This window comes from Fonsecaea pedrosoi, assembly GCF_000835455.1.
Source record: "Fonsecaea pedrosoi CBS 271.37 unplaced genomic scaffold supercont1.1, whole genome shotgun sequence".
Lineage (NCBI taxonomy): Eukaryota > Fungi > Ascomycota > Eurotiomycetes > Chaetothyriales > Herpotrichiellaceae > Fonsecaea > Fonsecaea pedrosoi.
Window position 1 is genome coordinate 1353974 of NW_013550615.1, and position 26856 is coordinate 1380829.

The following is a 26856-nucleotide window of genomic DNA, read 5'->3' on the forward strand; positions in this document are numbered from 1 at the left end:
CACCAATGCAGTCTATCATCGATTTTTCCGCGAATCACATGCTTCTGTATATCTAGACTGTCCAGTAGTACGCTTTCGACCTCGATTTCTTCCAGCCATGCGGGTACCTTTGTTGAGCCGCAAACAGCGTTTGTGCCAATAATGTGCCCCCTTTCTCCCAATCATTGTTTTCGGCTCTCTCACGGCTATAACGGCTCTGCAAGCCCTGCGCATGCGGGAAACATCGCCCTCCAAAGCGGGAGACTTCTGACCTGTGCATTTACAGTATATCGTCTCGACCAGTCACGCAATGTCAGAGACAACATAGCTCATCATGACCTCAGCGTCAACGGGGAATCGTACGCGGCTGTGTGTAGGCACCGTCGGAGCCCACATATCTTACATTGGTCAAAGCGCAGACAATTGGTATGTATTCCGTCAAACTCGGTTCCTTTTCAGCCTTTGATCCGGAACGGGCCATGTCTTCTCTGATCAAACTAGACGCTTTGATCTCAAGGTAGCAATGCCGTGGCATAAGACAGCCATGGAGTTGCGAGTGTCTCTGCAGTGCGATGTTGTGATATACATTCTAGAACATCAACAGCGATGATCTACCTGGAGTCATGCTTGTTGCTGTCGACTTCGAACCGGGCTATTTTGTCGATACTCTTTGTCCTTGCATACTTCGTCCCAAACGAGCTCCAACCCTCTTTTGTTTGCACAAAGACCTCCTATACGTTACATCCTCGACACATCCGCTTGCGGCTGCTGATGTGACGAGGATTTTGCATGATGGGGACCCTAAATAGGGAGCTTCCCTCAGGTCTTCTGAAGAGGCCTCTCGTTTCGTCTTCTCTATATCAAGTCTACAGGTATTCCTAACCTGAGACCATGAATCCAAGTCAAGGCACCCCGGGTCCAAGTGGCCTTGGCTCTGGAGCATCGTCCGGCCCATCTGCCAGTCAAGTTGGGACAAATCCACCTGCACAGTTGCCAGTCATTCGTAGCCTTGCCTTCCAGGAGAATCCTTCCACTCCTCCCGAACCGGAGGACGAGGTGCAAGAAGCGGCGCGCATGACAGCTTTCAGACACCAGGCTGCTTATCCTCATATGTTGTCACGAGATGTTGTGCGAACATGCCTGAAGAACAACGGGTGGGATGTCAACCGTGCCGTGGCGGCATATCGGTGGCAGGGTTTCAGACAGGGAGCAACTACCCCACCCTCTGCGACGACTGGGCCACACATCCGCAATCGGACAACCGTTGAACGAGAGCGACTTCACCAGGTACACGAGATGCAGAGTGCGCTGCGGCAAGGTGACCCGAAATGGACAACTGGCAACCTCGAAATGATGCTGTTACATCACGCCTACAACTTCGTTCCGGAGGATATAGCTGAAGCAATTGCCGAACGCGACGGAAACTACGACGACTTTGAAGACGAGGCTGCCCGGCTGCGCCAGCCCGCAGACAGTCAGTTGGCCTTGGATCAGAGGCTCGCTTTGTTCTTGAATATCTCGGCCACTAACAGCGTTCATTCGGCCCGGCAACTGCTAAACAGTCACCACTGGGATGTTGCTGCCGCCATCGAGGCATGGATGACGGCTGGGAAGGTTCACGTGACATTCCCACCTTTCGACCGAGAGGATGAAAAAGAAGCCGACGATGGCCTGCGGGCTGTCAATGCCAATCGTCCTCCTCAGATCCAAGGAAGCCGCTTTATATATTTTGACCACGACAGCGATAAATTTAATCAGTGGCTGACTAAGAAGCGCAAGCGCGATGTCAACCATAGCGACCTAGAAACCAGTAACCCAGAGACTGCCATCTCAGGAGGCCAACCCGAGGAGCTTTCCACCGTGCTCAGCTCACCTCCCTCTACATTGAAAAAGCGACGGAAGAACGCCGTGGATGAAATGGAGTCGGAAGTGCAGTCCAGACCAGGGCCCGACAACGACTCCAATTCGAGACCTGAAGACTCTGGGCAAGATCCACCAGAGACTCCAAGAAAGCCGACGATCCGAGTCCGAGGTCGGGGCCCAGCACGGTATTGGATCCGTGAAGAATACGAAGACGACGGCGACGTCGGCAAAAGCAACAGTGATGACGAGGATGAGGATGATGTCCCGGGCCGCGATTATATCAGCGGGAACCGTGGCGCGACAGGCAATCCTCGTGGAGCCCTCATCGACCTTGATCGCCGTCCAGCAGTCGTCCACTGTCCAGATCGGACCAAGCTGTATGTCGAGTATATCAAAAAGGGCAAATACAAGTTCGAACGGTTCCAGGGGCAGTCCCGAGGCTCAGGACGAAGGAACGTACCCTTCCGGTGGGATGACATGGATGATGACGAGGTGGAGGAGGTGGAGTTTGATTGGCACAACAAGCGACACATTGCGCAACTGAACCGCTGGAGGAATGACCGGTTTGTCCAGATCACCGGGATCGGTAGGGGCGAACCTAACGGTGGACCATTCAACAAGTACGAGGAGCAATGGCTTGTGGAACAAGAAGGCTCGCGAATTGAGAAGAAGTTCTATGAAAGAGCAGGTCTAGAAGAAACCTCCCCTAAGCAGACAGGGAACCCACCGAATGAAGCATACGAACGGACCAAAGAGCAGTTTGAAAGCGGCAGCAATTTCCCCATCCCGTTGACCTCTGGCGAATGTGAGGATCTCGTGGAGCGTTTCAATGCCGCTTTCTCTGGCAAGCGATTCTTTTCAAAGACCATATACAAGAGCGCGACTTTCCGGTCAATAACAAAGGACATGAGTCGAGTGAGCGACGTGCCTCGGCCGCCGCGGAGCAACCACGAGATCAGGCAGCACAGGTGCCGAATCGCCGCCTACGCCAAACACTTTATGTTGAAGGCCGACAAGGCCAAGTTCACGAACGTCGACGACGAGGATTACTTGAGAAGTGACTCGGACTCGGACTTTGAGCTGGAAAGGGCCGGCGAAGCCGCAGCCATTGCAGCTGGGGGGACCGGGGGCACTGCGAACAGTGGCCAAGCTGATAATCAAATACAGATTGGCACTGGTGGATTCCAGGCTGCCGTTCAACCTGATGCCAACGCTGAACCTCAGAGTGGTAGCGGCGCCGACCCGAGCGCCAACACCATGTACGGAGGCAGCACCATGTACGGAGGCAGCACCATGTACGGAGGCAGCACCATGTACGGAGGCAGCACCATGTACGGGGATAACACTATGTACCAGCCTCCTAACACTCAAGATGAAGAAGGAGACGAAGAAGACTCGGACCTGTATGGAGCATGATGGCGATGACAATGACAATGACGACGTTATTATTGTTGTTATTGTCACATCACCCATGCCCCGAATCTCTGACAGGATTTTGGACAATTGATTGACAATCGAGCTGGGAACCTCTTCCCCCAGTACAAGTCCAAGTGTTGACGCAAGAGAGAATGTGAGACGTCATTCATTACCCAATGAAGGTATGAATGGGGAACTACGATACCGACTTCCTGTCAGTCGTTTCCGTGGCACATTTTGCTTTGTGTTTGCTTGGTTTCTGCCAAATCTTACTACCACTTTGACGGGAGAAAAAAAGAGAAAGGAAAGAAGAAGCCTGTCAATCCTTTCCCAGTGTCGACTGGTCTTGATGGTCAAGGTTGGTAGATAGGTTAGTAGAGAGATGTATGGATGGATAGATAGATATACTGGGTAGTTTACCGTATCGTATCATTTGTCTTCTGCCTCCCATTGATGCCCGTTCCTCTATCAACGTGGTACCTCGCACCGTCGCACCTTTACTTTCCCGAGAACTAGCATTGCCTTGAACTGTCTGTCTCCCACCGACCGACTATCTGATTAACCAGATAGCTGCCTGTCTACCCGGCCTCTGCCCCTGCTGCTCCTCGATCTCAACCGGGTCCTGAGAAAAATGCCGATCCTTGGACGTCCGGCCACGGCGACGGGCCACGTTCAGGCTGTGATGCTACTGCTCGCCGTTCGCGGCCCTTGGCCCGAGGACAATGAGGAAAACGCACAAAGACTCGGCCCTATCGTGTTCGTGTACCCTATCTACTTTGTTAGAATTCCAGAGAACGGCTTTTCGAGCCACTGTTCGCAGTGGACGGAACGTAATAAGTGGGCACGGGGCACTCATCCATAGTCACACTCACCCGGCGAGTGGGAGGGGCACGGAGCGGATTCCTGGGAATAGACTAACTGATAGATTCCTCTGCCATGCTATTAGATAGATAGGTATCTGTCTAGTGTGGTACAGCACATACCCGGCGGCATGAATGTATGTATGTGTATGTATTGGCCAGGATGGACATGTGGTTTGAAAGAACAAGTCACAAGTCAAAGTAAATTTCTTGGCACTGACTCACTCCAAAAGCTCGACCAGAAAAAAAAAAAAAGGGGGCTCGTCAGCCTCGTCAGCCTCATCAGCCTCATCCAGAGATCCATCGACTGACGAATTCATCATTGACACCTCGACACCAGCTGTTTCCAAGATAGATCGATTGCAGAACTGTCCCTCCTTTTCACACAAATTACACGAGCATCCAAAAAAAAAAGTTCTCTCCAAAAAGCATCAACAGCCAGGCGTGCCAAGGTGGTGTAAAGGAGAGAGAGAAGAGAAAAAGACTAAGCTCCGAGCTCGCAGATGTATTATTCACCTGGCGCGAAGGGGGACCATGTCTGGTCATCTACGCAATGTGCAATCGGCGCTCTCGTGCGCAGAGGGGCTAGATGCCGCTGCGCCCCATGGCCAGCGGAATGGGGCGGGGATGCATCTCGAGACAGAACACCTCAAACCCCAACAGCTCTCTGCACACAGCTGAGGAAGACGCGGACAGAGTCGACGGATCCGGCAAATCTCCCAGCCAGCCAGTACAACAACAGGAGACGAACAATGAACTTTGGCGGTTCGGACGAGAAGAACCCAAGAAACAAGAGTTTTGGCCGCATTGGCCGCCGCATCGGGATGGATAACAGAGGAACAAAGAATTTTTTCTTGTTGCAAAATCTTCCATGGTTTTTCTCTCCCAAAAAACCTTGACCGTCTTCGGGAAGGGAATAGATTTCAACAACAATGGCCGTCGTGCTCTCTAAGCAGAAGAAAGGGCACTTGGGAGGGGGTGTGCATGGTGGGTGGGAAGCGAGCACCAGTCCTTCCCCTTTCTTTGATCGCCTGAACCCGGCGAATGCGTTTCCCCTTCCGCTTCTCGTCATGAGCCATACCTTCTCAAACATGGTTACTGTATGTATGTGGGTAGGTATTCCAGACTTGTGCGTGGCTGTTTGTAGGTGAATCTGCTGAGAATCTGTCAAAAGTGTTTCAAAATAACGGATCGAAAAAGTCTTCACTCACCCATGCAAGGCCCGCATGGCCAAGGTTCTGCATCTTCGATGTGGAAGCACTGTGATGGAAGCGAAGCTGATGGCACAAAGACGCTGTCTGAAGACAAAGGTAGGCACCGAGCCACATAAAGACCACTTCAACACGGCGGGTTGGCGAGAACGTGCTTAAAACCCTACAGAGGACTTTCTTCCACTCCCTCAAGTATCTCAACTTAGTCCAGTCGCTTCTTCACACGACCTTACCTACCCCCACCCATATACATATATAACAGACACAAAATGTCCGCTCCTGCAGGTCCTTCTGGAGGTCCGCCCGGATCTGGAGGCCCGCGTGCCTTGACATCAATCGAGCGCAGGAAAGCAGTTAATGCTCTGCGAGACCGGCTCCGACCCAACGTCACCGACCGCACTTTGCTGGAGAGATACCTCGAGACCACAAATTGGGATTCCGATGCTGCCTATAACTTGTGGCAAGCCGATAGGGCCAGGATGCTTGCGGGCGATGACCCACAAGGTTCAGACTCCAGCAGCGAAGACTCTGAAGACGATAGCTCAAGCGACCTAAGTCCCCCCGCCAGTAATGCTGCTGCTGCTGCTGCTGCTTCTCCTGCTTCTCCTGGTTCAGATGCTTCTGATGCTTCGGCGACAAGCGACAATTCCAACAAAAAGAAAACATTCAAGGCTATGCGCGAAAGCCAGATCGGCCCCCGTTTCAACAGCAACTTGGAACAAGAGCGTCGGGGCGCCGCCCTTGCACTTCGTCTGCAGCTTGAATCCGAGGTAGACGACGGAACCACCCTGAGTCCTTCAGAGGCAATCCTCCTTCTCCATGTCAATCTGTGGGATCTTGGCGAGGCGATCGACAGCTTCACAGCGTTGGACGATATTCGCCTGAGATTGAGTGACTATGACCGGATGCGCACGCATCTGCCGTCAGAGGTTGACCCCGAAGAGGTTGACATCACAAGAGAACAAGATGAACGGCTGGCCGAGTTCATGAACATCACAGGGCGACCTGACTGGTGGTCCCTTCGTGTGCTGTTGCAGGAGCAGAACTGGAATTTGATCGAGGCCATTTCGTTCTGGTTTTTGCGTGGAGTGCCTCCGGTTCACCCGTCCAAGAAGGAGGTGAAAAGATCCACCAAAGCAGATCCCAAGGGAAATAAAATAAGCTTCGGCATCCGTGTCGGCGTCAACGAGACGTCGTTGAAATGGCCCAAGCCCGAACAATGCGAAGCTCCAGCAGCGATTTTCATGGACGAGAAGTGGGGTGTAGAACCAGATCAGTATACGCCAGAAGAAGTCTCCGACACGCAGGAGGACGAGGAGAAGAAGGGCCAGGGCAAAGGCAAAGGCAAAAAGGCCAAGAAGCCCAGAAAGGGCAACAAGCCCAATAGTGCTGAAGGCTTCCTCATCAGCGTCGATGGTGATCCTGTCGAAAGAGCGTACAAAGGTTTTCCGAATCCGGCCAAATTCCTCGTCGAGCACATCTCCAAGGGCAAGTATACCTTCAAGCGCTTCAGACAGTTGAAAAAGTTCCAATGGCCAGACCTCGAAAAGCCAAAGGCGACACGGTCTCAGTCGGGCCGCGTAGATTTTGACTGGAACAACTCGTCCCATATCCAGCTGCTGAACAATTGGCGTCGACAGGCAGTTGGCAGAACAACCAAAGCCTCCAGGCAGGATCCCGGTCAACCATGGTCCAAGGAGGAAGACGATTATCTGATCAAGTTGTCCGAGGACCTCGCCAACGAGAAGAAGAAAAAGTCCACCAAAGCGTCCAAAGAGAAGAGATTGATAGTCTCTACCAAGACGAAGGAGGAGTGGGCAGAAAAGTTCAACAAGAAATTCACTGGCACGGTTCAGGCAGGGTCAACAGAACCACGCGTTGACCGGACAATAGCGGCGCTGATGCAACGCAGATGCCGCATCAAGGAGCTTGTCGACCGCTTCAAGGTCAAAGCAGACCAGAAGTGGTTTGCGAAAATAGAGCAGAAGGCCGACAAGAAGCGCAAGCGCTCCGACGTGTCTGATGACGAAGACGCAGCCCCATCCAAAAAGACCAAAGCTGACAAAGTCGCTGATGGCGCGGAAGACGCCGAGGACGTCGAAGAGTCAGATGGCGGCGAGGAGGTTCCCATGGACATTTCCTCGGGCGAGGATGCTGAAGAATCAGATAGTGATGGGCAGGACGCTCCCATGGATCTATCGGACTGACCTAAGAAGCGGAGATGGGAAGAGTGGCCTGTTTGCTGACGCACAGATTTCATTTCACGACGAGAGGGAGCCGGTTGCGCATCGGCGACCACACCGGTGCGGGATTGTAAGAGATGATAAAGACAAGTCGATCTGCTGTTGTCACAGATTTTTGCCTGTTTGGGATTTGTTTCGTATCGATAGTATGGAGTTTCTTTGGAATTTTGCTCGCTCATTGCGCACCAGATCTGGCTGTCCGTACCGAAACCAGGTCAACGACGACGTATAATTGAACAATTCAGATGTTGTACAGATGATTAATGCTGCAGTGAGCCATTTCACCGCATTCTGTGAAGACAACCATGCTCAGCCGAAAACCAGTGTAGGCTTAGCGAGTTCTTTCGTAGTGCTGTGCAATGACAGATCAGGTGTCTCGGCGACATCGATTGACCGGCTTGCATTGTCCTCGTTGCCTGCGACTTCCCTCGAGCCCTCCTTGGATGTCCCCTTGATCGGTTGCATGGCACCCATCTTGACAGCGTCGTCTGGTAGCGGCCGGACATAGGGCTGACAGACCCACCACGGCCTCCGATATTTCATCCTGGTTTTCTCTGTGGGTGTCAGTTCCTTCTCGTGTAGCTGCTCTACTTCGCCTTCAGCTGCAGGTTTGTGTTCGACCTCGGGTAACGCTGTATATTCATCGAGGCCCATCTTAACCGCCGCTTCCACCATGGCAAGAACTCCCTCGAAGCTATCCATGTCTCCGCATCGTGTTTGTGCCAACGCATCTCGGATGTTGGTGTGCGTCGAAACCAGGGGACGAAGGAGTTGGAACAGGTGTCCTTGCATTGGCCTCAGACTCGGATCAAACCTTTGCTTGGGCAAACGTTTTTGTCTTTTTCTCGGTGGAAGCTCAGCATCGATCGCTTCGGTTTTCTGACGCGTCTCTTCGGGATCACCGGGGACATAAAGAGGCTTGCGCACGGGTGGTTCTCTGCCCAAGACATGGCGATGGATGATGTCAAGATATCTTCTGAACACGGCGTCCACACGGTAGCCCCCTTTCCCATCCGGCCCGTACCAGTACTCTCGGGGGTTGTATTCTTTGGGCGGGTCGGCAAAAATTGTGGGATCACATATATTGCCTTCTGCACTCATGACACCATCAGCCCCAGTAGCTACTAGGCATGATTCTAGGTCGCCTGAATTCAGAATGTTCCCGTTCGCAAAGATGACCGTCTCTGGCGGTAGCTGTTCCCGGAGGTATCGAATCATTTGCCAGTCCGCGAGACCAGTATTGTGGCCCTTCTGTTCTCTCCGTCTCCCGTGCACTGTCAATATGCTGGCGCCGGCGGAGAGAATCATCTTTGCATACTCCAGAGTTTTCTCCTTGGTGTCCAGAATCCTCATCTTGGCCGTCACAGGAACCGAGAGCTCATTATGTAATTTGTTGATCATCTTGTAGATTGTGTCCCAGTCTTCTTGCAGAAAAGCTCCATAGCGCCCATTCCTGGCAATGCCCTGCGGACATCCCAAATTCAAGTCAACCGCGTCACAGTAAGGGGCCACATATTGTGCCGCCTCGAGCAGATCTTCGGGCTTATTGGCGCAAAACTGTACGAACAACGGTCGGTCCAAAGTCGGATTGCCATCAAGCCATAGCGACGCTGAGGCTCTCTCCTTGGAAACCAGACTGCTTTTGGTGGGCTGGAAGTGTTCGTCTCGAAATCTTGCTGTTTCTCGGAACAATCTCGCGTGCAGCATAGGCGTATACGCTAGAAAGGACTTTGAGCGCTCTTTATCGAGGTAGGACCGCGTGAGGAGTCTCCAAGCCTGGAGAACAAGTCAACACATCTGGTGAAGCGGCGAGCATGGAGGGAGAACGGACGAACTCTGAGCGATCAACCATAGGAGCCATTATGTATTTTGGGCTGCCGATGCTTTCGTAGAAGGCCCTGCCTGTCAGCTTTGACGGCGACGACATATGGCCTACGCCAGCGGCCGCCGTCTCTGCCATGACCTTGAACGGAGAAATATGTCTCTGGATCTGTTGGTATAGGTCTACTACCGACTGGAGGACTGGCCTAGACATGGGCAGTCTCTAAGGAAAGGTGTGCTAGGAGAGCATCGTACTACACAGTAAAGAAGGGCATCAGTAGTCTTGGGGAGCCATGCAGGCGAAAGAGAGTGACAGAATAATAAATATGGCATTGCGCAGCGGGCAAACCAAAAAAATAGTGAATGGCGCTTGACAGCCAGATACTTTGACGTAGTGACTGCTACGGTGCACTTTAGGGTCCCTCTTACGCAGCTTACTCCGTACAGCCTCGCATCTACAATATTCCTTGTTCAAGACAACACCATACTCTGAAAAGGCACACCCCATGTTGTCCCGAGGAATAATCGCCCTCGACAAATCTCTACGGTCCATCCGGCGCGCACCCGGTCCCGTTGCCACTGACAGCGGAATGTATGGGTGACTGTATGCGAGCTTAGCTTTTCCTTGCAACCCATCGCGCACACATTGACTTCCACCCGGAAAGCCAGATACAAGATCGCTTCGACTATTGCGGTAGGAGACTGACACCGCCATCCTCGGAATTAACATCCACCGTCTCATCGTCCTCTTTCAAGCCACTGCCGAAGATCTTGTCGATTCGCTTTTCGCGGTCCCAGACAATCTCAGCCTCCCCATTCTCAGACACCCGTTTGAAGTATTTAATGCGATGCTGGGGAATCCAGTCTTCCTCGGTGACCTCGGAGATCCAATGGGTCGCGGCGAGTTCCTTGATACCGGCGAACCGTTCCAGATAGCCAATGATGTATCTTGACATGTCAAGATCAGTATCCCATTGGAGCCGCTTGAGGACATCTACGAAGCATTCGTCAGTATGCCAGCCTCTCGAAGGTCGTGTGGGGGTGATGTGTGCGCGCCGTACCTTGGGCTGATCTCATTTTGGGGACTGACACCTCGATGGGCGTATTTGGCATTCCCTGCTTCCCCTGCTTCTTGTGCTTCGAATAGTGCTCCAGCTCTTGTATCCTCTTCACTTCGTCCTTTTCCTCTTGCAGTCTTTCTTCCTCGATATCTTTGAGGTGCTTTTCCGCGACACCTCTTAAACGACCTATCAAATCTGAAGATTGGCTCGGCGTTGCGTCCCCTAGACGGTCGTTTCCCGCCATCAGGTACAATATCTTGACTCGGCCGATTAAGTAGTTGATGAAAGGGGACGAGGATCTGGTAATGCCATCCTCATATTGTTTGTTCTTTCTTGCTGATGTCAAAGGAATCTTGCTGTGGCGCAGCACCGCTCGTGCCGATTCCCATACAATGACTCACCCTGTTAAATTGAGTCCCTCTCATCGAGAGAAGCTCGTGGGATAGCCATGCTCATTTCCGGGGCGAAGGAAGTCTATGGTCGAAGCGAGGCTCTCGCCCCCGAAATCTGAGTCATTGCAGGCACGAGGCGTTCCGACTGGGGAGTCAAATCACCCGTTGAGGAAACTTGTGAGTCCCATCATATTATGAGCCAGACTTCAATCACGATCACTGGGATCGAACCTGTTATCATACATGCTTGAGAGTTGCTGGTTACTTCAGAGAACTGGAGGTTGTGGGGGACAAAGACCGAACATTCTTTTCCGAGAGTTCGCCGTGGAACTTCGGCTACGTACCATTCGAAAAGCCGATTTAGTCATGATCATCATCCCTTCATCCCTGAATGACTCCCAGTCATGGACGATACCATGTCCAACCAACATGTCGAGAAACTTGACTCCGAAGCCAACTTGAGATTATGACCCTTGGTCGCGGTGGCAGTGGCTCCTCCACCATAGGACGATGCTTGAAAGCGAATATCCCCAGCTTGCGACGCAGCTTGAGCCAATTTCGTGTGATTGAACACGAAGTGCGGGCCCAACATACGCGGCACTGGCCGAGGGGATCAGAAGTTGGCTACGAAAACAGCTTGAGGCTCGCTGTCAAGCAATACGTTCCTCATGAGCGGAGGGATCCGGCACCCGACGATATCACTTTCATCGCGGCACATGCCAATGGATTTCCCAAGGTTAGTGCTCTCTTGGTTCCACCGCTCACCGCGCCAGTCGAGGGTTCATATGCCTAATTCTATCATCAGGAGCTATATGAGCCTCTGTTCGAGGACCTATATACGAAACTAAGATCCTTGGGGAGAGGTATCCGAGGAATATGGATTGCCGACCTGGCCCATCAGGGCCAGAGTCACGCCCTCAATGAAAAAGCTCTGGGCAATGATCGTACGTCTGGGACCTGGTCTAATTACGGGATCGCTAATGTGTTGCAGCGAACTGGTGGGATGGTGCTAGAGATCTTCTCTTTCTGATAAACCAGAAGCAAGACGAGCTGCCTCAACCACTCTTAGGGATTGGGCACAGCATGGGGGCGTCGCAATTGTATGTTCTACTCGCCAATTTGAAAGTACATACATTGACTATGATATAGGACACAGCTTGCACTTCTTCGCCCCAGGTTGTTGCAGGCTCTCATTCTGGTTGATCCGGTCATACAAACCGAGAATCCAAGCAAAACATTCGCTAAGCCGTCCACCTACCGTCGAGATATCTGGCCATCCCGTCAAGAAGCACGGGAAAAGTTCGCGAGCAGCAAGTTCTATCAGCGCTGGGATCCGAGGGTCTTTGAGAAGTGGGTGCAATATGGTCTACGGGACTTACCCACGGAACTCTACCCAGAGAGAAGTGAGGGTAAAGAACCACAGGTGACTTTAACTACACCCAAATCTCAAGAGGTCTTCTCTTATCTAAGACCAAAATATAACGGTACTCCCGGAATTCCACCAGAGAGGGATCGGGCGGTGTATGGGGATATGCACCCGGAGGATGTGGAGGAGGGATATCCCTTCTATCGACCTGAACCCGCCGAAATCTTCCGCCGTCTTCCCGAGCTGAAGCCACCTGTTTTGTACATATTCGGAGACCAGTCTGAGCTCGCAACGCCAGAGCTTCGGCGGAAGAAGATGGCGAGTACTGGTGTCGGGGTGGGTGGGAGTGGAGGTCAAGCCGAGGATCGAGTCAAAGAGGTCGTTTTGGCGGACTGTGGGCACTTGGTCCCTATGTTGAAAGTCGGCGAGTGTGCTGATGCTGCAGCCTCGTTCGCAAATGCTGAAGTGACTCGTTGGGAGCAGATGACGAAGGAGTGGCAGCAGCGTTGGCTCCAACGATCTAGGAGTGAGAGAGTCGGTATTGACGAGGAATGGAAGAAGATGATTGGTCCGAGGGATACATAGTAACCAGTGAAATAAAGGGTGGTACCAATGAAACCGAGTCCTAACAGCCAATTGTAGACACATCCCTAGGATGAGGCAGCCTTGAGTGAGTGGCAGCCTTGCGGTTTCCCCGCCAAGCCAACCAGAGCAGGCAGTTTCGGAAAATAGATATTCCGAAATTACCAGCCACCCGCCGCTCTTCCGTGTCCTTTCAAGTTTTGCACCTTCGAGATGTCCCGCCTCACCATAGTTCCAGTACACGACCGCATTGCAGCATCAACCGCGCTTTTCGAATCGCGTAAGCCATCATGGTATTATTGACCACCGTCGCAGAATGGGCGCACGATTTTGACTCTCGAACAGGTTTACAGCTGGGATCCTCACCGAGATGTACTGTACAAGCTCTACATCGAGGACAGAAAGGTACGTTAAACCAACTCATTACTCGTCGCCGCAACCCCAGTCGCGCACGGCTAACCAGATTCAGTCCCTCGAGGAGATTATGCAGTACATGCGCGATGCCGCCAACTTCACTCCCTCCAAGCGCGCCTTTCAGACACAATTCAAGAGATGGGGATTTCCGTCGAAGCGCAAGCCATCTTTCCGCGACGAGGATCTGGTTGATCGCGTGAGGCAACTATGGGAGGCAAACTACAGTCAACGCAATATGCTACACACTCTTCAGGCCGAAGGTCACGATATCAAGGAACGCGAACTGATGAGACTGCGCGCGAAAAATCGCTGGCTCATGCGCATTCCGAACGGTGCCAAGCAGACACCCGGCGATGACCCGGAAGCACAGTTAATAGAGGCTGCGAAGGATGATGAAAACATGGCCCAATCAGACCAACAACACGTTACCGAAGAGCCACCACCAGATTTCGTGGAGCGTCAGAAGGAAAGACTTCAAGAACTTCAAGCCATCAGCGACCAACGCTGGAGAGACAAGAAACGCCGTCGTCGAACCAAAGGGTATGCAGGTCTGCCACCTGATCCCGCGGGCATGCCACCACGATTCCCCTCCGAGACTACGCTTGAAGAAAGCCGAGAAATATTGAATCTCGATGCGAGACAATACCGTGCCATTCGCGATCAGTTCCAAGGGATTTGTGAGGAGGAGCAAATCATGCAAAAGACGGTTGCTGGGGCGGAGAAGTGGCAAGCCGTCAAAGATCGCCTGGTTCGTGAGAATACCCTGTTACAGGCCGTGATGTGGCAGGACACCAGCAATCTTCAATCCAAAGAACTTGCCCTGGACGTCATCTGCACCGATGTTACGAAGCGCATCCGGACGCTGGGTCGTAGATTGACCATCCTGGAGTCTAAGAAGGTGCTGGGCTTGAACCCTGATCAAAGTCGACAGATTCGTGGCGAGTTCTACGAGATCCTCGAGTCGGAGTATTACACGAGTAAGCTCGAGATGGGACCGGCAAAGTGGAAGGAACTCAAAGATCGTTGGGTCGCCAACAATTCATATCTCCAGAGCATCCTCGCAGCGGGCGACGCCGACCCGGAGCATAACCGAAAGCTAGCGGCCATGGAGCTGTTGTGTCGAGATGTGATGAAACGCGTGCGAGATGACCGGGCAAAGAAGAAGGGCACTTTCAGGAAAAAGTCCGTTCAACCCTTGACGCCTGCAGCAGACACTGCAGACACTGCAGACACTGCGCCTCTACCACCTTCGCCACCAGTCGCTCCCGCACCAGCCTCTGCCAGTAGCGCATATCGAGACGCCCTGCCTGCAAATCCATTTGGTGAAGCACCGCCCCCGGCACCGCAGAATGATCTGTCAGACTTGCAAATCGACCCCAACTTGTTGCAGGTGGCGGACCATCTAGGCACCCCACAAGTCTCGAGGCGAACGCCGGTATTTGTCCGTCCACATCCCAACTCGACCATGTACACGAGCACGAAACTCTCTCTCGGGTCTTTAAATGGTCAAACTGTTCAGGAGCTTCATGCCATGCTCGAAGAAATGTACCCCCATGCAAAAGCGGAGCAGATCAATGGTATCGACAAAGATGGCGCAGGCAAGGAGATTTCCTATCTCATTGAGGAAAATGATGAATTAGAGGCGTATCTCGACCACGTCCAAGGACGCAAGGCTATGTTTGTGGTGGAGCTCAAGAGAGCTTGACTTTTCTCATTTCAGAGCCCAGATTGGTTCCTTGATGGAGAGGTCTTCCTCCACATCGACTGGGTACTCTTCGCATTGTTTGCTCGAAACTTGTCTTAACAACAGTCACTTTTTCTTGGTGGAAGGCGAGGCAAGGCATTTTCGACGTTTGGAGCTTTCGGCGATGGCATGTTCGACACCTCTCCGGTCACTGTGACGATTGGAGGCAGTCTGCGATGGAGCGATTTGCCCGAGAAAGGTTTTGTGTATGATATGACATTACTGACCTGGGATTCATGAACAAAATTCACGAGCGAGGGCTAAAGCTGGTTGCATGGCTGCATGGCTGCATGGCTACGCTGCAGATATGCAAATGGTGCATAAGATTGCATAATTCGCAGACAGTCGCGCGGTGTTTGTGATAATATTTGGTAGAAGTGGTCCACAAACAGAGCCGCAACAATGCTACACACACAGTATCAGCCATCGTTCACTTGTCAACCTTCACTCTTCACCCTTCACCTTACATCCGCCACCATGAAGCAGGTTGTTCGTCCGAACACATATCCCACTTCTTAACGCCGTGCATTATATCCCCATCTCCATCCCAAATTTGTCCCCACATGAAAGGGTCGAATGTGAACTCGGCGAACTTTGCTTGATCCTGCCTCGGCAATCCATCCACTCATAGCGAGCCCTGCGCCCAGCAAGATTCTCGTCTCGTGCATTATTCTGCCTTTATTTCTACCTTTGGGTATCCGTGGTACCGGGGCATCTTCCTGCCTCGGTAGGTGCCAGTAGGTAGTATGGACCCATCATCGAGCGGCCGCGTGCGGGGCATGGATGATATTTGGGAGGCGTAAACGGGGACAAACCGACTCTGAAAGAGGTGGCACGGGGAAGATTTCTGACATGGACAAGATAAGCACCAGTCGACTGCAGGAATAAAAAAAAAGGCGAGTTGGGCCAGGAGGGGAAGGTGAAAAACCATCCGCTCTGCCTCTGCTTCTGCCGCTCTTCTCTCTCACTCGCCTCGCAGTCCGCAAGGAAAAGACCAAAGCAGATCAAGATCCAATTGTCAGTCTCGCGCCAGCTATGGCTCCCTCTAAAGTAGACACCATCTCCTTCGACACTTTCTCCAATGTCATCAACGGTCAACTTCGCAGCTCAAAAACAAAATACCAGGGTATCGACCCGACCACCAAGCAGCCCAACTGGGACGTCCCTGTGGCTACCCTCGAGGATATTGAGGATGCCGTTGCCGCCGCCAACAAGGCGTTTGCCGAGTGGAAGAACACGACATGGGAATACCGCGTCGAACGCCTTGCCCGCCTCAAGGAAGCCTTCGAGGTCTATCAGGAGGAGTTCACCAACCTGCTCCTCAAGGAGACAGGTAAGCCACGGGGTATTGGTGCCTACGAGGTGCAGGCCTGCTCCGCCTACATTGACTGGCATATGAAGTTGAAGGAGCCCAAGGGTGAAACGGAAGACCTTCCCACTAGAACCGTCGTCCACAAGTTTGTCCCGCTGGGTGTCGCAGCCGCCATTTGCCCCTGGAATTTCCCTCTGGTGCTCAGTCTGGGCAAAGTATTGCCGGCCGTGCTGATGGGAAACGCCGTCATCGTGAAGCCTAGTCCCTTTACTCCGTAGGTCCCACGACATTAGATGTCTCGATTGTCCGCCCAGCAATCTCAAGAGCTGACGTTGAGGACAACAGATACACTGCTCTGAAGATGGCTGAAGTCGCCAACCAGGTCTTCCCTCCCGGCCTCGTTCAGGCGTTGGGCGGTGACGACAAACTCGGCCCGGCTCTCGTCGAGCATCCCGACATCCACAAGATCAGCTTCACCGGCTCAATCGCCACCGGCAAGAAGGTCATGGCAGGTGCAGCGAAGACGGTCAAGCGAGTCACCCTAGAGATGGGTGGCAATGACCCGTCGATCGTGCTCCCCGATGCCAACATTGCCAAAGTGGCCCCGATGGTTGCCATGGTATATGATTCCTCAAAACGCATGTTCGATTCTTGTTCACAACGGACTGACTTTTTCGTGTAGGGTGCATTCATGAACACTGCCCAAGTCTGCATAGCCGTCAAGCGCATCTATGTGCATTCGTCCATGTACGACGAATTCCTGGCCGCGCTCGTCACGGCGACCAAGAACCTCAAAGTTGGCAACTCCAACGACGAAGGCGTCATGCTGGGCCCCGTCCAGAACGGCATGCAGTACGAAAAGGTCAAGACCTTTTTCAAGGACACCAAGGAGCACGGCTACAAGTTCGCCCTCGGGTCCGGCGACGTGCCCGACAACCAGGGCTTCTTCATCCAGCCCACCATCGTCGACAACCCGCCCGATGACAGCATGATTGTGAAGGAAGAACCTTTTGGCCCCATTGTGCCCGTGCAGAAGTACGACGACCTGGACGAGGTGATTCAGCGCGCCAACAAGTTCAAGGTCGGTTTGGGCGCCACCATCTTCGGCACCGACCCCAAGAAGCTGCAGGAGGTCGCCGACAAGCTGGACGCTGGGTCCGTCTGGATCAACACGCCCCCCGGATCCGGGCCTGAGGCTCAGTTCGGCGGTGTCAAGGAGAGCGGTATCGGCACCGAGTTCGGCACCTTGGGTATTTTGGCCTACGCCAACGTCAAGGCCATCACGACGGCGAAGGACGTGTAGATCTCGAGGAGAAAAATGAAGTTGACGAGCAGTCAGGGGATACAAGGGGGGACGAGCACGGACTTTTGTATATGAGATGGACAGGTAGATTACCTACCGACCTCCTGAAATAAAGATCACCGAAGAATGACAGAATGACACGTTCAGAGTGCCCGTTTCCCTGTTCGTACATTCCTGCAACTTCACACCTCTGTTTGTCTGGAGGAGAATAACAATCTGACAAGTCCAGCCTGGGCAGGGCATTTGACAGGAATGATGTGCTACCAATTGATTGCACCTCCCAGCACAGCACAAGCGAGTCTCGAGGCCACTTCATAATTTCGAATTCCCCCTCCTCCCCCTCCCTGCCGTCGCACCACTCCTGCCCGTCCCGTCCTCATTCCCATCCTCATCGCTGACCGGATCCCTGTCCGACGTCTCAGCCTTGAGACTGACGGGATCGCCCAACATCGAGCGATTCCCTTTTTTTGCCTCATTCAGATCCTGCTCTGCGCGCTGCTTGAGGCTCTGGGTGCTGCCGCCCTGGTCTTTTTGCTCTGTGGGCGAGGTGTCTGATTGTTCGGCCTTGAGGGAGACCGGGTCGCCCAGGGCCGTGGGATTGGATATAACGGCGTCTTTGAGAGATGGGTCACGAGCCATTTTCGTTGGAGGATAGGCTAGCAGGCCGTGTTGACACGACTCGATACGAAAATTCAAGTCGCCGGACAGGGAATGAGGATGGATGTATAGATGGACAGGACAACAGTTCGCTGCTCTTTCGATATTCTACTTCCACTTCCACGGGGAATGGAAAACTCGATAGGGGATGTAAAGGGCTATGAACTGTCCAAGACACTGCCTCATTCTGGAAGTCGAACTCACATGTGAACCTGAACTGTCGTTCCTCGTACTGACGTCTTCCATCTGGTCGATGACCTCAAGAAGACGGATCCGACTGGACGGCCTGAGAATGGGTTTACCTGTTAAGCTTTTGGGCTGGCGATTGCCCGCCCCGTGGTAAATGCTGTCAAAGGCTCCGATTGTGGCCATGAGGATATTTGAATCTGTACAGTGAAAGCTGCCTCGCGACATGGCATTGGGCGCAGATCGGAGACAGAAAACGCGACGGCGCGATTGAGGGGCAGATTTCAAATGACGTGATAGAACACCTTTCATGTCCGTCACGTGGTCACGTGGAATTCTAGCAGCGACAAGCCACGTGCATCATAGTGCCAAGCATCTGAACACCCTTCCGCTGTCTGAGTCCTCTTGTATCGTCAAGATCGATCCCCTTCCTTCTGCCTTCTGAATTGTCCTCGAGAGGTTTGATTACTTTAAAACTCTGCGCCTGTGACTCGTCTACTATTTTGTGGACGTACCACGGTAAAGGAACTGAAGCCCATAGACCTATGGCTCCAGCACGCTCTCAGTCTGGCTGTGCTTCCTGTTGGGCCATTGGTTTGGCTGCATCCCGCAGTCATGGCAGACCTCGGCGATCTCTTACTTCTTCTCTGCTTGAGGCACTCTTTGGGCTTCTCTATGAACTGCATGACCTGCATCTCGATGAGATAGCTGATTTATGCTTGGTTGAGTATGCGGTTCCGACAGTTCTCACCGAGCATGAGATTGGAGAGGATTTTCTGCTGGGGCCCGTTGTCTAACAAGGGGATCGAGACTGAAGAAAGTTGCCCAGTTCTTGTCATTTCACACTCAGTCCTTCTATTGTTGTGAGTTTTTCTTGAGACCAATGGTTCGCACGTTGCTGCGGTATGTGGCTGCTACCACATTACGGCGAAGCTGATCACCTCGCTCTTTGCCTCTGCTCTGTCAAGATGACTGAGAATACCACGAACCAAGAATGGGCAAATGGGCACACCCTTTCAAGCATGAGCCACAGGGCTGTATACCAAAAATAGGATTCAAAAATTCCTACTATATAACTCGAATGACTTGTTCCCTGCTGCTATTTCAGGGTGCGCTACGTGCTGTTGCTGTTTTCACAGACTGTCACAAGCAACACCCATTTTCACCTTATCAGACCCAGGTCAGTTGGGCCAACATACACATGCTGAAGGATTCGCAATGCATTACGGTATAACCTTTCGCTACAATTCCGCATTGTTGTTCCACAAGCTCACTAGGCCAAGTCTCTCCCCATTTCAGCCTCTCCTTGACTTGGCCAATAACGCAGATTTTTTTACGAATAACTCACAAACCCCGCCACGCCTGGGAAATCGAGTTGTCAATCCGAGGTTCGCCAGCTTGTTCTGCAGACGCTCCACCTGCAATCTTGATACAGTGTTTGCACCCAGTTTCAATTTCGATCCAGTCATGAACTCCACGTTGCAGGATGTCCGGAGGCTTTGAATTGGCGCCCAAGTGAATACGAGGCAAGGATATTTCCGCGGGCTGTGCACTGACATTCTGCTCAAACTCAACTGACCCCTCCTTCTACCCTCTTTCTCGCCTCTTACCATCCCACCAACTTTCCGTTACAGACGGCCTCACTTGAATCAGCCTTAACAGCATGGTGTTTCTCGCAAACTTGGAAGGCCAAGGCCTCGTCTTCACCTATGGTCTTTTCGGTGTGCAGCACGACGAACTCACAAGCGAAAAGAAGAAGGCAATATCAACTCTGTATACCTTGCTGAGTCAATCTGCCGATCGAGTTGATCATCTACAGGACGAGAGCCATGGTGTTCCCCGCGAAGGTCCGCGGTGCACTACGTTTGTAGCATACTGGCTCAAGTCTGGCGATTACCAGAAGTGGAAGGAAACGGACGAAGTGAAACAATTTTGGGACAACTTGCCTGATGATGCGGGCGTTTGGCGCGAGGTCATGACTGTCCCCAAGTCTCGTTACATGTTCGCAGCCAACCAACACGAGACATCCGGACTGGCCACAATGTTGGGTCTCAAAGACAGCACCGACGAGGCATACTGGGGCGTGTACCGGCATCGCCTCAAGGCAAATCCCGACGAGTACACGGACCCAAGTGATGGCTTTACGTCGCCGCTCGTCACCACCTCCAAAGCCAAGCCTGACCCGAGCAAGAAGGTGGTGGATTTGTCGAAATCATCGCTGTCCGATAAGATCAGATATGGACGGGTCAAGATCAACAAGATCCCCGATAATCTGTGCTATTGTCGCGAAGGCCAGAGACAGCCGAACCTGCCTCCAGAGGAGCTTGAGATGTGGAAGGAAAAGCTGGCACCGCACGCTCTAGCTTGGATGACCCATCTAGACACGGAGCGCAACAAGAACGGAGTGGTCTCCTTCACATTCAACATTGCACATCTCCATCCGAAGCCTACCCTTGACCCGGGCACAGATCTGGAGGTGGACACCGATGCAATTGCCGAGACGAACCAGTTGATGTACCTGCTTGACCTCGCCCATTTCGAACAGGCTGGCCGCTCTTTCAAGGATCATGTCAAGCTACGACAGACGACGTTTGAAATGTACGGCCCTGGAGGTCCGCATAGCGCAACCGGCAAACTCTCGATCTGGGTTGAGCTTTGTATTTTGAAGTCGGACGACATGGATGCCGAGTACGTTGGCTGCAGAGAAGGGACAGGCCTGATGGTATTGGAGCAGGAATAAGGACACCCGTCATAATGAGAATGGTCACATCGTCATGCAACTCTTCCAGTTGTTTGTCTCGTCAGTAATCTTATCCGCAGCCTCAAATCTACGATTACCCTACTGATGACTCCGCCGGCACCCACTAATTCCTTATCATGCTTCGGAAATAGAACCGTCTGGCTCACCATCCCAGCAGAGCGAGGCCGCCAATAGTTTATGCTTTTTAGATAACCCCGCGCCTGACTGGAACCAGCGCTGAAAAGCAGAGTTACGAACACGAGTTAGCAATACGAGTTACCCCTCCGTTTTCTCGGGTCGGGCACTGTCTGGACGGGCCCCAGATGACGCCCGTTGAGATAAAGGACCCAGTCTGAGACTCTATCGGTGTGTCTCAAGCTCCCCTCCATCAGCACTGTCCTCAATTCGACCTGGTATGCCTTTTTGACAGCGGATGTGTTCCGCTCAAAGCAACGGAGTTGGGAGCTTTTCATACCGCCCACGCAACTTTCGGCTCATTGTCCTGGCAAACTTTGGTTTAGGACCTCTGTCTCCTCGAGAACGAAGTTTGGATTGTCTACGGCTTTGGAACAGCAGATATGGGCAGTGCAGCTTCTCCGACGTTGCGAGTGGCGGTGGCCCAGTATGAGCCCGAATGGCTCGACTTGCCAGCCTCAGTCGCCAAAACATGTGCCATCATCACCGAAGCAGCGAAGAAGGGTGCAAAGATTGTGGGCTTCTCAGAGGCTTTCATCCCTGGCTATCCAGCGTGGATCTGGTAAGGATGTTTCAACTTGTCTTCGTCTTTGAAGACCTCGGCGACCGCTTTTTGTCACAGGATGGTGTGTAACCCGTGGAATCGCATCTAGGCATCGGCCCGTCGATCCAGTCCTGGCGACAAGGTACATCCAGAATTCTTTGGCCGTGGACTCGGATGAGATGCGCACGATCCAGGACTGTGCGGCAAAGAACGGTATCGTCGTGGCCCTGGGGTTTTCCGAGAACGACAACAATTCCGTCTACATCGCCCAAGCCATCATCGACGCCGACGGCAAGATGTTGATGCACCGGCGAAAGTTGAAGCCGACGCACATGGAGCGCACTATCTTCGGCGAGGCATCTGGAAACAGTCTGATGAATGTGGTGGCCACCAAGGCTGGGAAGCGGGTGGGCAGTTTGGCTTGCTGGGAGCATTGTCAGCCGTTGTTGAAGTATCACACCGCAACGCAGCGGGAGGACATCCACGTCGCAGGGTGGCCGCCCCTAAGTCTGCATGGCGGGCCGGAGCTGTGGTCCTTGTCGAAGGAAGGTATGTCGGATTCTCTCTACAAAACCCCAATTCCGCCACGGAGTGCTGAGCTGAGACATCACGGACGCAGGCTGCCAGAATCTCTCACAGACGTACGCCATTGAGACGCAGACTTTCGTTCTCCACGCGACCACCGTGATTGGCACCAAGGGAATCGAACTCATGTCGACCGGCCAGGCTATGCTCATGAACAGCCCAGATGGAGGCTACTCGTGTGTCATTGGACCCGATGGTCGGATTCTCTCAGAGCCCCTCGACTCCAAGTCTGAAGGACTGGTGATTGCGGACATCGACCCCAGCATGTCGATCATGGCGCGCAGCTTCCTGGACATCTGTGGTCATTACAGTCGGCCGGATCTGCTGTGGTTGGGGTGCGATACCCGGGAGAGGAAGCACAAGGTTGACACTCCTCGGCCAGGGGCGGAGGACAAGCTTGTGGGTGAGGAGTGAATAGCGAGTAAGTCCGCGAGTAAGACACTAAGTGCGTATCAAAAATGAAAGGTCTGTTATAATTGTCTCAAATACCAGCATTCGTTCTCCCACATGGCGTCTTGATTCTGCTCGTCCCTTTCTTTTCTTGCCGTCTTACCACAAGATCAACCCGACCGTCCCCAGCACACTGATGCCCAGTCCGATCCACCCACTGACCGTCACCTGCCTGTTCGACAGCATCATGCCCGTGTCCCAGACCAGGTGCCTCAGCCCATGCGCGAGGTGGAAGCAGAACGCGAATCCCCACACACCTTTCATCGCCACCCTCACACCGACGGGGAGTGCCCCGAACCACGCCACCAGGCTCTCCGTGTCCAGGTGCCAGCCCATCAGGGGTGAGACGACGTACGCCGCCCCGAAGATGTAGATGGGCACGGTGAGGACGATGGCGCAGTTTCGCATCAGCCCGCCCGAGAACCATGTGATTTGGGGCCGGTAGATGGAGAGGTGAGGGCTGATGGGGCGGGAGAGGCGGCGCGAGGCGAGGTAGGCGGCATGTTGCGATGGCGTTAGGGGTTTGGTGTGACTGGCTTTGGAGGATGTGCTTGTATATCTACATCAAGGTGGATGTTCAGCCTCTGGTCTCTCCATGGTGCCTGGGGAGGTTGGACAGTTGTATACCTGGTTGCTCGTAGAGGTCTCGGCAAGCTCAGTGCTTGCCTTCCATGTTGCGAGTGAGCCACGTCTCTGCTTCTAAAGCCACAAATGTGTCTAGTTGCTGCTGCCTCTGTCAGGTCTGGTTCGAATGGACGGGGCTCGTGCCTTGTGCTGTAAAGCAAGCCGGCTTTGTCACTACTTACCAAGTATGCATTGATGGTCTAACACTGAAGGTCGCAAGGGTCTCAGACACAACATGATGGTCACTCCGGGGCTTCGGGTGATGAGGAAGCAAGTAGGAGCAGAGGAACAGTAACACCAGGAACATAGCTAGAATTCGAAGATCTCACTTGACATATGAGGCATATGTACCTCGTACAGCACCAACACTCCCTCCTAGCGAGGGTACCATTCCACTTCCCAGGTGCGGGAAAGGATGGGAAATACTCCGCCAGCCTCACCACCATTGCCTGATTGGGGACTAGTGGAGTCTTAGCCACATACTCTAATTGCCGAACAACCAATAATCGATCTTCCGACCGTGATTCCGACGCCTCCACTTTTGTCGCAGTGGCTCTTTTTTTTTTTTGCGACACGCTGCTTTTCACTTCCTTCTCCCACTCCCACTCCAACCCGTATGGTGAGTGGGGGAACGTGCTTTGAAGTTGTCCCCTTTCATTTCCGCGGAGAACACTGGGATGAGAGCCCGATGCAGGCAGGCATGTGAAGCGTGTCGAGCTCGTAAATCGCGCTGTCTGCCAGGCTCAAGCGACGAGGCGTGCAAGAGGTGGGTGGAACGCCGGCCAGCTGCCTATTGTGTTTTCTCTTCCACAGCTGTGAGCGACTACGTGGGGCGGCTCCAAGAAACTTACAATATCCCAGATGCGAAGATGGCGGTGTCGTCTGCGTGCCTCATGAAGCGGTCAAGCGCACGATCCCGCAGAAGAGGTAAGCTGCAAATTAAGGGTAGGAGATTGGGCTGATTTGGGATCAGAGTGAGAGGTCGGTTTTCCAGGAGGCATGATGTGCTTCCATTGCAAGCCTGGGATGATGTGGTAGACAAACGGCATAGTGAGCAACGCCACCGCTTCGATGATCCGTCGACGTCCGGCACGGTACAGCAGTCTGCGTCTACATCGGCATCGGCGCCGTCTGCCCTTGGTGATGATTTAAAGCCATTCGGTAATGTGCTGCTCGCCACACTGGCAGTCAGGGAGCCTTTTCCTGGCGCTTGGGATACCGTTATGTCCGCGTCGATTCACGAATGCGCGACGTTTCTCGAGCGCTATAAAGAAATGGTTGACTTGGCGCCCTTCGCCCTCCACCTACCTCCGTTGACCCTAGATGAACTTCTGTCATCTTGCCCAGTGCTGCTCCTCGCCGCCATCCTCACCGGAAGCAGCGCTGACCCAGATTTCGAGAAGCAAGCAGGCGAGGTGTTTCGCCACGTGCTCGCCGACCGAGTCATTGTCAAGGGACAGAAGAGCATGGAGCTCTTCCAGGGTTTGCTGACCTACATGCTGTGGTATCACCACCGTTTTGATCCCGTGACGCTTCAATTCTACCAGCTCCTGCAACTTGCGAACGGCATGGTCGCCGATCTCGGGCTTCCTAGGAGGTTTGCCAAAGACAAGAGTTTTATGGGCCGAGGGGATGAAGATGTGAATACCAATACCATCCGGGCATTCTTACTGTGCTACTATCTCAACTGTGGTGGCGGCGTGCTGGGGTACGACAGGCCCGAGAATATGCGGTGCATTGAGAGCTTGAGGAACGCCGCGAAGTTGCTGGTCGACATATCGCCACGGCCTCTCGACAAGGAAGCACCAGCGTTTATCGAGCTGATGCACCTCGTCAGCCTGCATCGCGGCGACGGGAATCCGTCGGAACATTATACAAGGCCGTCGCAGGGCCTCGATGAATGGAAAACCGCATATCTGCGCCCCGAGTCCACCGCGACGATGAAGTCGAGCTACCATTTCGTTGCAGCGTACAGCGTCCTGAAGTCCTCGAGTCCCAAGTCCATGTCAGCCGAGGATGTCCGACTGAGCGTCCAGCACTTTGAAGCACTCCTCTCCAACATCCTGAACCAGGGGCTCTGCTATCTCCTGCAGCTGGGCATCATCGAATGGGCGCATTTGATCACCACTTTGTTCCTCCTCGCTCGCCTAGAGAGGCACAATATGTACGACCCGAGCCGAGCAGACTCTCCATCACTTACGCACCACCATGTCGGTCGCTTCCGAGCCCTCATGGCTGATTTCGCGGCGCAGACCGAGCCAGCACTCATGTCCCTCCAAACCCCCCATCTCTTGGAATGGCTCGACAAGATCTTGACTGCGGTCACGCGCCAGGCCAGCGTTGCTGGGCCAACACAAGAACCGCACCTAAATTCCAGCGAGAGTAGCCATGGCCATGACCATGACCACCAGCACGAATCGGCCTATGAGCTCGTCAACTCCTTCATCGATGACAAGGGGCAGGTGCGAGATCTCGATGAGAGGACATCCGCTGTCGGGAGAAGCCATGTGGCACAAAAACAGCAGCAGCGAGAGGCAGAAGACTTTTGGACCGACTTCATGTCGGATTGGTTGAATTGGTAGAATTACAGCAATCCAGAGTCGTTGGATGTAGAACAAGAACAAAGGTTATGGGAGGTACCGATCCCCGTACTTGGTACTACCTCACCCGGGCCCTTTGAATAAGTACGGTATGTAAGATGGTTGGTACTATGGAACTATGTAGATACCAAGTACGAATGTAGCTTTCTAGTACGATACTGTACTTGTACCGAGTACTCGGTACATAAGTTCACTACCTACTGGAGCCAGCACCCTCGCCCAAACCCCGCAGGACTTCTCCCCGTGTCTTCACCAAGCCCCACCCATTCTTTGTTGCAAATATAATGTTTAGCCCTCAAAATTGAGGCTACAAAACTCTGCCACAAATCTCTGTGAGCTGGAGGTTGGCCCGGCCGTGTGGCCTAATGGTTAAGGCGTTGGTTTTCGGTTCTTATGAATTTCGTACACCATTCCCACCAAAGATCGAGGGTTCGAATCCTTCCACGGTCGTTTCTACTCTACACTTCCTACATTTGCGTTCTGTGATGTTGGTTGTGTCTTTTGTTTTTTTGTCCCTTGAACATACATAATATGTTTGGAAACTATATCTTTTTTTTTGTTTTTGTCTCATCCTGGCGCGGATATAGTGCGATAGCGGGTTGTGGGTTGTGGGCTCAATGGTCGTCACGTGGCGTGATTCGCCACAGGTGAAATGTGGTCTGGGTGTTTGGCGGGTGACTTACAGGTGCTATGTAGGTAACAAAGCAG

General features: G+C 53.0%; 12 protein-coding genes and 1 non-coding gene across 13 annotated transcripts; 9 read left to right on the forward strand and 4 right to left on the reverse strand.

The window, feature by feature from the left end:
• Positions 1-870: 870 nt before the first annotated feature.
• Z517_00480 (uncharacterized protein) lies at positions 871-3258 on the forward strand (the record flags this gene model as incomplete). The annotated part of the gene is made up of 1 exon (XM_013433446.1): positions 871-3258. One exon carries the CDS (start codon positions 871-873, stop codon positions 3256-3258), a length of 2388 nt encoding a protein of 795 aa, XP_013288900.1.
• A 2340-nt stretch (positions 3259-5598) lies between these two features.
• Positions 5599-7536, forward strand: Z517_00481 (uncharacterized protein; the record flags this gene model as incomplete). Its single annotated transcript, XM_013433447.1, has 1 exon — positions 5599-7536. The coding sequence occupies one exon, from the start codon at positions 5599-5601 to the stop codon at positions 7534-7536; it is 1938 nt and encodes a 645-aa protein (XP_013288901.1).
• A 345-nt stretch (positions 7537-7881) lies between these two features.
• Positions 7882-9607, reverse strand: Z517_00482 (uncharacterized protein; the record flags this gene model as incomplete). The annotated part of the gene is made up of 2 exons (XM_013433448.1): positions 7882-9348; positions 9404-9607. 2 exons carry the CDS (start codon positions 9605-9607, stop codon positions 7882-7884), a joined length of 1671 nt encoding a protein of 556 aa, XP_013288902.1.
• Positions 9608-10079: 472 nt separating this feature from the next.
• On the reverse strand, positions 10080-10698 carry Z517_00483 (uncharacterized protein; the record flags this gene model as incomplete). Its single annotated transcript, XM_013433449.1, has 2 exons — positions 10080-10387; positions 10455-10698. The coding sequence occupies 2 exons, from the start codon at positions 10696-10698 to the stop codon at positions 10080-10082; spliced, it is 552 nt and encodes a 183-aa protein (XP_013288903.1).
• Positions 10699-11312: 614 nt separating this feature from the next.
• Positions 11313-12797, forward strand: Z517_00484 (uncharacterized protein; the record flags this gene model as incomplete). Its single annotated transcript, XM_013433450.1, has 4 exons — positions 11313-11582; positions 11652-11790; positions 11838-11946; positions 11996-12797. 4 exons carry the CDS (start codon positions 11313-11315, stop codon positions 12795-12797), a joined length of 1320 nt encoding a protein of 439 aa, XP_013288904.1.
• A 210-nt stretch (positions 12798-13007) lies between these two features.
• On the forward strand, positions 13008-14913 carry Z517_00485 (uncharacterized protein; the record flags this gene model as incomplete). The annotated part of the gene is made up of 2 exons (XM_013433451.1): positions 13008-13074; positions 13148-14913. 2 exons carry the CDS (start codon positions 13008-13010, stop codon positions 14911-14913), a joined length of 1833 nt encoding a protein of 610 aa, XP_013288905.1.
• A 1074-nt stretch (positions 14914-15987) lies between these two features.
• Positions 15988-17567, forward strand: Z517_00486 (uncharacterized protein; the record flags this gene model as incomplete). The annotated part of the gene is made up of 3 exons (XM_013433452.1): positions 15988-16538; positions 16610-16883; positions 16947-17567. 3 exons carry the CDS (start codon positions 15988-15990, stop codon positions 17565-17567), a joined length of 1446 nt encoding a protein of 481 aa, XP_013288906.1.
• Positions 17568-17879: 312 nt separating this feature from the next.
• Z517_00487 (uncharacterized protein) lies at positions 17880-18206 on the reverse strand (the record flags this gene model as incomplete). The annotated part of the gene is made up of 1 exon (XM_013433453.1): positions 17880-18206. The coding sequence occupies one exon, from the start codon at positions 18204-18206 to the stop codon at positions 17880-17882; it is 327 nt and encodes a 108-aa protein (XP_013288907.1).
• A 1867-nt stretch (positions 18207-20073) lies between these two features.
• Positions 20074-21150, forward strand: Z517_00488 (uncharacterized protein; the record flags this gene model as incomplete). Its single annotated transcript, XM_013433454.1, has 1 exon — positions 20074-21150. One exon carries the CDS (start codon positions 20074-20076, stop codon positions 21148-21150), a length of 1077 nt encoding a protein of 358 aa, XP_013288908.1.
• A 578-nt stretch (positions 21151-21728) lies between these two features.
• On the forward strand, positions 21729-22888 carry Z517_00489 (uncharacterized protein; the record flags this gene model as incomplete). The annotated part of the gene is made up of 3 exons (XM_013433455.1): positions 21729-21907; positions 21999-22438; positions 22509-22888. The coding sequence occupies 3 exons, from the start codon at positions 21729-21731 to the stop codon at positions 22886-22888; spliced, it is 999 nt and encodes a 332-aa protein (XP_013288909.1).
• A 135-nt stretch (positions 22889-23023) lies between these two features.
• On the reverse strand, positions 23024-23332 carry Z517_00490 (uncharacterized protein; the record flags this gene model as incomplete). The annotated part of the gene is made up of 1 exon (XM_013433456.1): positions 23024-23332. The coding sequence occupies one exon, from the start codon at positions 23330-23332 to the stop codon at positions 23024-23026; it is 309 nt and encodes a 102-aa protein (XP_013288910.1).
• A 1085-nt stretch (positions 23333-24417) lies between these two features.
• On the forward strand, positions 24418-26130 carry Z517_00491 (uncharacterized protein; the record flags this gene model as incomplete). Its single annotated transcript, XM_013433457.1, has 2 exons — positions 24418-24475; positions 24569-26130. 2 exons carry the CDS (start codon positions 24418-24420, stop codon positions 26128-26130), a joined length of 1620 nt encoding a protein of 539 aa, XP_013288911.1.
• A 369-nt stretch (positions 26131-26499) lies between these two features.
• Z517_00492 lies at positions 26500-26598 on the forward strand. The gene has a single exon. It is a non-coding gene; the product is annotated as a tRNA-Arg (tRNA).
• Positions 26599-26856: the final 258 nt, after the last annotated feature.